At 36.3% G+C, this 12,667-nt stretch overlaps 1 protein-coding gene across 1 annotated transcript; it reads left to right on the forward strand.

The window, feature by feature from the left end:
- Positions 1–1,224: 1,224 nt before the first annotated feature.
- RB195_016942 (uncharacterized protein) lies at positions 1,225–12,222 on the forward strand (the record flags this gene model as incomplete). The annotated part of the gene is made up of 8 exons (XM_064183701.1): positions 1,225–1,598; positions 7,986–8,094; positions 8,288–8,356; positions 8,458–8,541; positions 9,598–9,681; positions 11,211–11,290; positions 11,374–11,450; positions 12,065–12,222. 8 exons carry the CDS (start codon positions 1,225–1,227, stop codon positions 12,220–12,222), a joined length of 1,035 nt encoding a protein of 344 aa, XP_064039582.1.
- Positions 12,223–12,667: the final 445 nt, after the last annotated feature.

Here is a 12,667-nt window from a genome sequence, read left to right on the forward strand (position 1 = left end):
TTGAATGTTTTTTAATGTCGAGTTTTAATGTTGAAATCCAATATGATGAAAATAAATAAATAAGAGATAAGAAATAAAGTCATTAACAATAACTCGCAACTATAATCTTTCACACCCTGTAACTTCTGGAAATTCCATCTGCACTCATAGCTTCGGATATTTTCGTAGATAAAAATATTCACGGTTGAGGTTAAATGTTTCTGGAAGAGGAGAAGCGAGCATTTCAAAAGACTATGTAAAGAAGGCTCGTTCACTAGTTTTATAGAGGTGTAGCTTGAAAATCCTATGCGTACAGTTCGTTCGTTTCGAGACCACCAGCTGGCAGTTCCAAATATTTTCTCCAAACTGATCCAAATAATCCCCAATTTCACCTTGTGGAAATCCTTTGACTACAGGTTTTATAGAAAAGATTTATTTACAGTAGTTCTGCGCTAGATCCCTTCAATAATATCAGGAATAGTGAGAATAATCGTGATTTCCATATAAGGTTTAGTGGTGGTGTCGGTGCTGGAGCTGGTATTCACCCCTTCGTGGTTTATTGCCGACATCAATGCGACCACCACCTGTGGTGCGCGACACTACGCGGTCTTTTCACGTCCATATGTGTTACTACCACCTACTCGCGAACAGAATAAATTGACAGCATCTCCAAGAAGTCGCTACAGTACATTGATGTGAAGATGTTCGCTTCTGATGATGCGATGAGAAGTGTTTTAGCAAGCTGTAAAGCACGGCAGTGGCGGTCGTCTTGGAAGGGGATTATCTGACGATTACTCGAGGGATTAGAAGCGATGCTACGGAGTGGCTCTATGGAAGTGTAAGGCGTCCATTGGGGTGCGACTTTTCTCACTTCGGTTATGCGTGGTTTATGGATAACGTGACGACAATAAATGCCAGCCACTCAACACGTATGATGAGATCTGATCGAGTGATAAGTACAGAAGTGTCGATATCACTTAACGCAACGGTCGAAACCATCGCTTTGGTGGTTATCTTCGGTAAATTCATCATCCATCAGCGTAACCTTGTACGCACGACATTTGCATCTTAAATTCCACCCAATTCAGTATATTTAACGCACTACCGTATCCTCCACAACCGACGTTCTCACCTGCTTCGCGTTTTTGCTGGTGTTGAAAGTGGGCGTGCCTGACGGCGCCGATTGGCCGGCGCCGCCTCTTTTTAGCGGCTTCTCCAATCGCGCCGACTACGAGATCAGTAACAATGGCGAAGCGTGGGCTGGTGGAGCAGCCGAGCTGTTCCAGCACCACCAACACCACCAACGTACATGGCTGCTCGGGCGCTAGTAGCGCTAAACGTGCTCGATTCTCTGTTGCCGCTTTGCTGGACGCTCGACCAACTTCTCCAGAAAGCCCGGATTTTTCTCCATGTCCTTCACCTGATTCCGTTCCGATTCAAAGTAAACAATGTACGACACTAAGCAGCAACACGAATAGCGGCAGTCCTCCCGGGAAAACGTCTCAAACACCGTCAAAAGGAGATCCTCTGGATGGGATCGAATGTCGTTTGGAAGGAGCTGAATTGTGGGAGAAATTTTATGAACTCGGCACAGAAATGATCATCACAAAAAGTGGACGGTAAGCTTTAGTTGTGTATGCTGCTCACACCTCCTCCTTCTTCTAAACTCTACTCTTTCGGTTTTGGTCTCGATTTTTTCTGGCATTTCGCTCTCTTTGTAAGGGCGATGACATGTCGCTATTGATTCTTACCAAATTTCTCGCGTTTCACACTGACTTCTACTGGTTTTAATGTTTGACGCACACAATTTTACCTTAAAAGAGCTAGTTTTCTTTGGCCTTCTCTCTCTGCTTTTACTTTTACTACCTAATAGACTTCATTTTTGGCAAGAAATGGATGTGCAACGCGTGCTTCTCATCAGGATAATGCGGGCCGCCAAAGTGTTAATTACAGTAGCTTCCATTTGCGAAATTTGTTTTCCAGCAATTCCACCACAGAAGCACATTTCACTCACTCTACTGATTGCTTGGCGATGACTACTCGAACGAGGCAGCCACAAAATGAAACTTAGATGATGTCAGCCTTCTTGGAATTCGGGAAAAGAAATGAAGGGGGCTGGAAATATTGAAATGGAACGTGTGTGGTTGAATTTAATGTTGCATTTTTCGTTTGAAACCTAAGGATTTGAGATCAGAGAAACTCCTAAATCATTCTATTATAAAATTCGAAAAGATTGAGTTTTCGCAGATAAAGTGAAATGTTTTTCTAAACTTATTTTCACAAAATTGCTCGTCTTAACGTAGATTTAAATTTCCTTTTATCATGTGATTTCTCTCATAGTTTTCTGCGGAGCACCTCAAAAATGCTCTCTGTATTTATGCTCATCACAATTTAGAAGAAAAAAAAATCCTATCTGAGCTCAAACCAAAGTTTACTACATACATGGATACATACATACATACTTCACAGTGACAAACAAACACTTTATCTTTTCTCACGTTTTTCCAGTTATTCCTGTTTCCTTAAAAAAATAAAGTTAAATAATCTCTTCCTAGTGATCAAAATTATAAAATTAGCCCTACACTTCGTTCTTTTTCCCAGATAGATTACTAATGTCGAATATTTCACACGAAATGCTCTTGTAGTGCTTCTGGAATGACTTTATCCGAATATCCAGGGGAAAATTTTCTTTTTGAAAGATCTAGAGATGTCTTAGTTGGTCTAAGGACATTTAGTGTTTTAATTTCCGTTCAAAAAAACGCGATTTAGCGATATCGGTATCACGAATTCCACTGAGAATGTTATCCAGGGAATTTCTGCAAGATTTCTGGTTTCTCAAGTATTTTTTTGCTTTTATGATGACTGGCATAAGGCTTCTTGCCGTTTTTTCGTTATACTCAGAGGTAACTTAAGTGATCAACGTAATCATGGCAAATGATCAATTGATTTTTTTGTTAAGAATTCATTCGTTTGTTACTTTTTAACCTGACTATCGTCATTCTCCAAAATGTTCAACAGAGTTGATGTGTTTGCCAAAAAATATTTAGCCGAAAAATCTAAAATTAAAGAAGAATGCTCAGATTATAACGTTAAACAGCAATAAAACTTTTCTAGTCATCAATAGATCCCAACGCGTTTGACTCTATGCGCTAATTTTACCCTTGTGACAATCCACAAATCAAGATGTTATAGGGATTTTAGGTGGCTGAAAATTTGTCATCATCTTTATCTTTGAAGAGATTCTTAAATGAAGGACTTATACTTCTTTTATACTTCTCTTATACTTCTCTAAAACTTCTAAAGTGGGAAGAGGACATGTAAATGTCTTTTTAAATGGGTTGAAATGTTCCTCGACGAGAGTATCACTCATACTAAAAAAAGTTTGGTTTTTGAAAATCGTTGGAGAATGTAATTTTTGAACAAAATAAAATTCCTATAGGAAGTTTTCGGATTACATTTTGTACAGCTTCGATTCGAGACTCGGATTCGAGTCAGCACATTTATTGGGATTTTTCCCGGAAACTTCCTTCCATTAAGAAACTGTTTTATTTCAAAGGAAAGCTGGAGAAAAGAAAATTATCACTACAACCTTGTTTACCTCCTAAAAAAAGATAGCAAAAGCGATCTGAAAGTCTAACATTCAACTGTTTGGAAATTTCATGGAATGATTTTCCGTACTTGTTGATGTGTTGATATGTAATTCTCGTTTCCACAGTACTGTTCTCTTTTTTTGGTGAAAAACTAATCATAAATTACTATGAACTTTTTTTATAAATAGATAGATATGTAATGAAAATTCTAAGTAGAACCAGTTAAAACTCATGCAATTTTTGAATACTAAGAAAGAGATTATTAGTTTTTTTTATTGACTTGGTGAAGTTGTACAACAAAAAAGTCTCTATTTCAATAGCTTTACTTCATTTCTTGGATTTTTGAAGGGCTGAAAATCCAAGTGTGAAAGCTATAGTTTATTTTGAAACTTTATTACCTAGAAACTAGAACTTTACAGAGAAATAGCTACAATAAATGCAGCTATTTAAATAGTAAATATAAAGATAACATTATTTCACTGATTGCTGGTTATTAAAACGATAATAAAAGCATGAAATAGTACGTTCCACCGTAGATAGAACCAGCTATTTATTTTATTTATTTGTTTATTCTTCAGATAGCAATCCATGTGTTTACAGATGGAGTATAGAATGAACAAATTGCACAAATAACACACAAATAACATAATATAGTAGTTATGTGAATTTCGAAGCGAGAATATTTTTGGAATTGTGGTGGAATCCACATAACATTGATACTTCTCCTATCTGACTGCAATACAATGCGATGCCAGTTTAATTTTTTAATTTTAACTTTTGAATTTTTAAATTTGACTATCGACAAGTTTCTTATCTCTATTTTTAGAAGCGCTAAGAAATCTGGATATCAGCGTCATATGGCAATTTTCCCACATTTTCATATATGGTAGTGGTCCTGGAAAATGCTCGTTCCGTTTCGTAAAATTTTTCGAGCTATACGTGGGATGTTTTCTCAGTTTAATTGATGTTGAAGGGAAAAAATTCGCTGGAAACTGTGCGATTTTCTGAAACATTCCCTATAACATTCTAAAACAATCATCACTCTGCCTCTATCTGTCTCTATAGTGCATCCCCATTTTCTCAAAATATGCAGATATTTCTATAAGAATAAATAAAACTGTCAATAAGAGTTTGAGATCCTTTCTACTGAGATTTTAAATCCTCATTTACAATAGAACGCGGATGACGAAACGTTCTAGTGAATCATTCGCCGGCTACGATGGTCCCTTGAGTCCAAAGCGGTGATTTCGTGCTGCCTTATTCAATGGCCATCTGTTGTCACGAAATTCACATGGACAGACGGAATCCGCACCACGAACTAAAATATCATCGAAACGAGAATCGAAACCTCATCACAAGGAGCTTTCGGTACTCATCTTGCCTCCTCTTGCATAGTTCATAGCTCCACCTCAGCTACCGTACTCCATACAGGTGCTATTCTGATAATGTCCGTGCGCACCCGCGGAACGAGTCTTTTGACGAGCAAAGCAAGAACAACCGATTCGAATTCGCCTTTGTGATTGATCCATTGATTGAATTTCAATTTATCGTCGGCATAGCCTTTTATTCGAGGCCATATCAATCAATAAATGTAATGGTGAAAAAATGAATTACTAGTGAATGAGCTTGCACGGAACTGGTTGTTACGGTAATTCTAATGGTACATGAAATCGTTTATGGGTTGTGCATAAGTTGTGATGTTGTGGTGAAACACATTTGCTATTTGGATACATCCTAAGAGAGGTTTCACATATGAAGCCTACATAGAGCGATAAGACAAGGATTACTGTAACTAGTGTGGGAAAAAGTTGCATGCGCGAAACTGGAAACATAAACACGGTCAAGTGTAAGTGCAATTTTAAGTACGTTATGGATAGATTATAGCCGAAGTAGGCAGAATTACCGAATCCTTGGCGATACATGGGCATACATAGTCTCGAGCACCACTGAGCGCTATGGTGCCTCAGTAAAGTTGCAGAAAACCATACTCGGTCCTTTAATAACACTGGGTAGGTTCAGAAATGGTGGAAGCCCGTGAAACAACAGTTTCTGCTTTTGATTCCTGTTTTTTATCCCTTGCTTTTAAGGCTAACGTCTCGAAAAGTTTTATTTTTTTCTATTATTCAACATTCTTTGTTTCATTTACGCATCCAATGATAAATTTCATGGTGAGTTTTTCTTTCAGAACAATCTCTATGTTCTTTTTTTCTTCCTTTCTCTCTACTTTATTATCGTTTCCCTGAAAAAAAGTTGGAAAGGCAGAAAATGAGATAGCCTCCTCCTGCTGCTACATAGTTGGAACGTTTTTTCAGGCTTGGCGCAAAAAAGTGCAAAAAACTACGTAGAGGACATATTTTCAGTATTTGGAGTAGTATTCAGGTCAGATTACTTGTGAAAAAGGAAAGAGATCGATTATTTATTATTTACCATGACTTTTCCTATCATAAATACTGCTCCGACTAGTTGATTCACGCATGTACATACTACATAGTTTCTTACTGTAAGTTGTGAGACGTGCAGCCCTGTAATGCGTGACATACTTTTGAAAAGTATTCATTTAGTGTAACCTTTAGTGCTTTCTTGTGAATAAGCTCATCTTCTTAACGTGCCCAGGTTTCTTCCATAATATGATTTTGAATGTGATGATTAACTAACAAGATTTAGAAAATTTGTAGGTGAATTCTGTTAGTCCCAAAATGTGCACATTCTCCATATTTACACAACAAACCCCGGAAGAAAATGTTCTAGAACCAATCTATGTATTCGCTGTGAGCAATACATTCCATAAAAGGAATATGTAATTAAGAAAAAAAAAGGCCGAACTACACCGACGCACGAAATAAAAAAATTGAAGAAAAGGGAAAGTTTAATTATTACTCAAGAATTGCTCCTGAAAATTAGCAAATAGCAGCCTTCAGTACCAGTAAGGAAGGCGTCCGCGTCCCACACCATTATTTATCTACTTCCAAGATTCATTCTTTTAAAATCAGGCTCTGAGATTTTTGAAAATTCACTAAAAAAAATGGCCTCGATTCTTTTAAAGTTATATGGACGAAATATTTTTCTACTCTATTTTCAAATAAAAAAAAATACTAAAGCAGTGAATTTGGTTTCACAGAAAAAAAAGGATTTAAAAAAAAACGATTCTGAATAAAGAAAAAAGATTTGACCGGAGAGGAATGTTGTCATCGTGTTGTCATAGTTTGGAAAGTTTCATTGAAATTTAAGGTTTTCGCAACGTATTTCTTCTATGAAATCCTTGAAGTGACGTTTATTCCGGGGAATTTTCTGCCGAGTAATAATCGGAGGAGGTTTTACTTCAATATCATTCACTAGCTACTTCTATTTATTACATTTTATTCCGAAAAAATTCTAAGATTGCTCTCTTTCTCCTTCTTGACTGTTCTATTCTTCGCTATTTCTGTTGTCGGCACTAATTGTTACCGTACGCGCAGCCGGCGGGAACGAGCGTGCGACACCAACATTGTAAATCGGCTACTTATGCTAATCGCTGGAACAACTCGCTGCGCGCTTACAACCACTTTGAATTAATATATATGGTCGAGAGGCAGATAACGACTCTGGGGAGGAATGCCGAGGTTGACCTCCATTGGACCAGTGGCCGAAGTTCACACTGAAAACATGGAACACATGAATGGAATCATAGTGGAATCGTAAAGAATTATGTGTGATACAGAAGAGCAAACCACAAAACTTAACAACTATTTTCCTCTAACGAAATTATTCTCATCTCAACAAAATGTCAGAAATTCAACAAATAATCAGTATCCTCCATCGAGGTCCGCACTTTTCCGTCCGTGCTGGGATTTTCTCGCTAGAAACAGCGCTATTGATTCGAAAATGAAGGTTCCGGAGAAAAAATGCTATCTTTTCAACTTAAAAACGTTGCTAAGTAAAAATAGAAGAATTTCTATTATTTTTATGGATTGATTCGTCTGTACTTATTTAGGAAAGAATAAGAATACTGCATACTAGAATGCTGTATGACAATTTTTTTGTATTTTTCCCTGGGAACCACCTCTTTTAGCTGACAATATCTCAATATCCTCCAAACCATAATCGTCCAGCGCTCAGGGGTGCCTAGATATTCATGGTGAAAAACTCGAACGATCACCTAAATTTTCAAACTCTTAATTACTGTATTTTTAAACCTATTATTATTATATTATTATAATTATTATTGATCGATTTGCCTGTACTTATTTAACGTATTTATCTTTGTTTAGGAGGATGTTTCCCACAGTAAAAGTGTCCATATCGAATATTGACGTTGACGGGCTCTACTATGTATTTCTTGACGTGATTCCAGTTGACAATAAAAGGCAAGCGGCTGTTTATTTCATTACTCCCAGAAAATGATGTGATGCATCGCTCATCACAATCTAAATATTTCAGGTACCGTTACATTTACAATAAATCTGCGTGGTTAACGGCAGGAAAGGCTGAACCTGCACCGAAAAATCGACTTTATTTACATCCAGATTCACCATATACAGGAGAGCAGGTCAGTATGAAATTTATTCTAGAAATAAGAGTATTAGACTAAATAATTGGCATGAATAATTTAAATGCTTTTGATAATTTTTGAATAATTTTTGAAAAACCTCTGACAATGTTTTCAAAACAGATCACAAAGAAAAAAGTGCAAAATATAAGGTACAGGATTTTGACTGCACTTAATGGAATTTCTTTTGCAGCTACTGAAGCAGGTGGTTTCTTTCGAAAAAGCCAAACTTACCAACAATGAAATCGACAAGGCTGGACACGTGAGTTCTTTCCTTCTACTTTGATGGACAACGAGAAAACACGGTGATCATAATACGGGAATCTAGGAAATAATTCTTCTTTTGATTTCCACAAATTCCAGCTGATCTTGAACTCGATGCACAAATATCAACCAAGAATTCATCTGGTTCGGCGAAATAAGGGACAACATCTGGACCACAATAAGGTGAGCGTAAATTTTTTCGTTTTTCATAGGTAAAGATACGACTTATTTGTTGTAGATTTTTGGGGATTTTTAAAGAGCTACTACATGCAATTCTTACTGTTTTCATGTATAGATATGGCTGCCAACTGACATTTGAGATCAGCGAATTCCAAAATCCACAATGCAGTTTTAGTACTTTATTAATTCTTATATTATTGATTTATTTTGTTACATTATTTATATATTTTCAGTTTCCATTCTATAAAACAATGGAAGAACACACACGAACAGCACATTTCTTTCCATTATCTCACTATAGCTCCAATTAACTTAGACTAAAATGGCAAAATATTTTGATTCTTAGCAAGTTATGACAAAAAAATACCTATAAAAACACTAAAGAAAAGTCAGGACATCATTTTATCGGAAGTATTATCTCCCTATCCAGAAGTATGTAGCTTTCAAAAAATGAACATCATCTTCGTCACTTCTACTGCGGCTAAAAAATAGATTTGCACAACTGAGTTCAAGATGATGAAAATGTATTTTTAATGCTTTTAGTCTGGCATGTAGAGCGGATTTTTCTCTTTGTAACAACTCTTTGACATGATAGAATTTTATTTTTTGAAAAAAATGTGCCTAATTTTATACGCAAAGCGTCATAGGGGATCAGTAATCGAATTGATGTGACTTGCTATTCTCTTACTACTTACGTTCTGGTTCGGAATCGTTTAAAATGAGAGAAAAATCTTTGTTTTTTCTCCAGTTTATCAAAAATTGCACAGAATAATTCATCGAAAACCGTGCTTTTTTTAACGAAAAGTAACGTAACAGAAAAAAAACATGACATGCAAGCATAATAATAGGAAAAATAATTTTTAGAGGGAAGAAAAGAAAATACAGAAAAAAAATGTAGTTGAATAGACATTGTGAATTCGCTACATGGACAAATACATTTCCGAATAAACTACAACCTCTGACATTATGGTTCGCTAAAATCTTCTAAGATACCACCATTTCCAATGCTTTCCTGAGACCAGTAAAAATCATTTGCTAAGAATAATTCTAATTTTTCAGGTAAACCTCGCCGATGAAGTCCATCGAACATTCGTTTTTCCTGAGACGCAGTTCATGGCCGTGACAGCATATCAAAATCAATTAGTGAGTATCCTCTTGTAAAAAAAAACTTCTGTACTGTAATTCCAGTAACGTTGAGTAAAGGAGGAGGTGAAGCCAAAAATTTTGACATACAGAAAAAAAGTGATTAACTAACTTTTATTGTGTACGAATATATTTGGGCATCGAATACACAAGGCAAAAAAAAAGAAATCGAACGAATGAAACTATTCACACAAAGACAGTATCTGCTATTAACATTTTTAAGTCTTTCAGAGTCCAAATAACAGTTTTGTTTTTGAGATTTCAGCACCATTTTAGGGAGACACATGACTGCATGAACACTAGGAGTTGAGAGAATAAGTCCCATCAACATCTTGGATTTTTTATAATTTTATTGAACAACATAAAGGTTCTCATTGAATATTCTATGTCTATTCTATTCATATTTTATTCCTATTCTTATCACATGATTTTACTAGATTAAAGTGTGTCTGGCGTTGATCGATCCGCTTGGGGCGTGCCACCATGCTCACTTCAATTCAGAATCGTTTGAGGTTTACGAACATGTAATGACTTGAACGGGCTAACCGATGTGTCAAGTCAGTGTTTTTATTCTCCCAGACAAATCTGGTACCAATGTATCGACTGTGGAGGGGTGAAAGGCTTGGTGAACACCAGGGCAGATTCCAAAGTCCGATCGATCGTGCGGGCAGCGGAACTTCAAACCGACTGAGCCACACCCGCCCACTTACAGGACTACCTCGGAAAAAAGGCGACCTCTTGCATTACAAAACTCCAACGTTATCATTGATCTAAGAAGAGCCTGAAAAACTTGCTCCGTTGATTCGTTACTGACACACCCTAGGACATTTAGTTATAAAAAATAAAATTTCTTGCCGGATCCTCGTAACCTCCGCTTTCTTCGCAATCGTTAAGATCTCAAAAACGATCTAGGATCTTTTAATGAAAAATAATTGGAGTCGACTGATGGAGCGTATTGTAAGTGAAGTGTTGAAAGTTTATTTACCTGAGTGAGACGAATGTCAGAATAGCACGGTTTCGAATCGCCAACAGTGCAATTGCACCCGGAGTTCTTCACGACTGCGCTATACGCTCATAAAACACATAAAGACGGTTTTTTTACTGCTTATTGCTTCACTCTAACATAAATATTAGCTTCTCCTCCGTGCCAATCCCTTCACTTCCGAACTTTTTTCATTCATAGAGCAAACGAAAATGTCTCTTCAATTCACTTACTAATGACTGTTTTGTTAGAAAAATTGATCGGACAGTTATAAGTTTATGGGTCACACACGGGAAATGAAAAAAAGATACCTATAAGAAGTCCATGTAACTATAAGTTCTAATAAATTTTCCTGAAAACTCGCCCAGAAGATAAAAATGCATACATTAGTTATTATTTTAAATATTAGCCAAATTCAAAATTAGAATAATCGGCATACAGCGATACATCACCAAATCTTGTTTCTCATTATATAGTTTTATTATTCTACTTGTCATTTCCAGAAGTTATTTCCAGAAGGATTTAAAAAACAGGCTCGAATTTTCAGATAACCAAGTTGAAGATTGAGAAAAATCCGTTTGCAAAAGGTTTCCGCGATCCAAGCGGTAGATCACCCGAGTACGAGAAGTAAGTACAATCTTCTCAAGGATTTAACGATCTTTTTTTCTGAGGAAACGGTACCAAAAATTATTTGAATTTTTAATTTGCAGTGATTCGCGGCCAGAGCTACCTCTTATTATGCCTATGTACAATCCAGTGCTTTTTCAGCAAGCACTTCTAAGTCAATGTAAGTTTTTTCTTTGAAATATTCATCTCACTATTTTAGTTTTCGATCTTATAGATGTTCAAACAGATGACTATTTTCAAATATCGCGAAGAAAATATCAGAAAAAAGGAAAAAAATTCCAAGAAAAGTGAAAAATAAAAAGTAAAAAATAAACTATTAACTTAACAATTCGAATGCTCTCTTGTCTAGAAACCTCGGCATATTCGGTCTGTGTTTTGTGATAGTGTGCCTGCGAGGTTTTTAGATGGAAACTTTATTTGCCTGACGTTTCGGCTTTTTCAAAATTTCTTATATTTTATATTTTTACTACCCTGAACGATTATCGGAACACTGACCCAGGGTAGTGTAGCAGCTGACGAGATAAACGTAGCATTGCTCCAGTCACCCTCTATTTAAGCCTCTGAAGATGGCGAAAAAGGCAAATAAGGGTTCCATCTAAAAACCTCGCAGGTACACTATCACAAAACATATAAACTTAGAATTAAAGATTTGGAGCACACCCTCTTTAAGAAATACTGTCATTTTCCTCGGACTAAAGTCCTTACTGTGTTTTAGCTTTACATTAAAGAAATAATACTCAAAAAAGTTGAGTCGACCTTTCTCTTTCTTTTCAGATTACCTCAAAGCAGCTGCTGCAAGGGTAATACCGTCGCTTAATCCGACGGTACTGTCACACGTTCTTTTATCGCAAATCCCTCCAATTCCCAACTCTGACGTCACATTGGCTAACATCAACAATTCACCGGCAAAATCGGAGAGTTTACCAATCTAGTATCGTCAATGTCACCAATCTTCCATGTCATCTTGTACAGTTCATATCTTTACTTTTATATCCTTGTCACATTATCATTTTCTTCATAATCAAAACATTCCAATTTCCTCTCGGTGCCAATTATAGAACTAGGTTAAAATGCAAGAGAATGTCGTTCTTTACATGTTCATCGTATATTTTTCTTAAAAATAATTTCTTCTTTTTTTTCTCGTAATCCATTTCAAACCGGTCTTCTACTTTTTCTTGTCGCTTCGGTGCAATGAAATGAGTAAATTTACAGTAGTCTTGTTCTTCGTTTTTATTAGTTTCGCAGTGTTCTTGCGACAACCTTGAATAGAGAGTTGAAGGTAATAGAATGGGAACTGAGAACGAACCATTGGTGAAGGTTAGTTAATCGAAATTCAATCTTATAGGAATGAGCTCGAGTATTTTAATAAAACTAGCC

The sequence above is a fragment of the Necator americanus genome, chromosome II, assembly GCF_031761385.1.
Source record: "Necator americanus strain Aroian chromosome II, whole genome shotgun sequence".
NCBI classification, from domain to species: Eukaryota; Metazoa; Nematoda; class Chromadorea; order Rhabditida; family Ancylostomatidae; genus Necator; species Necator americanus.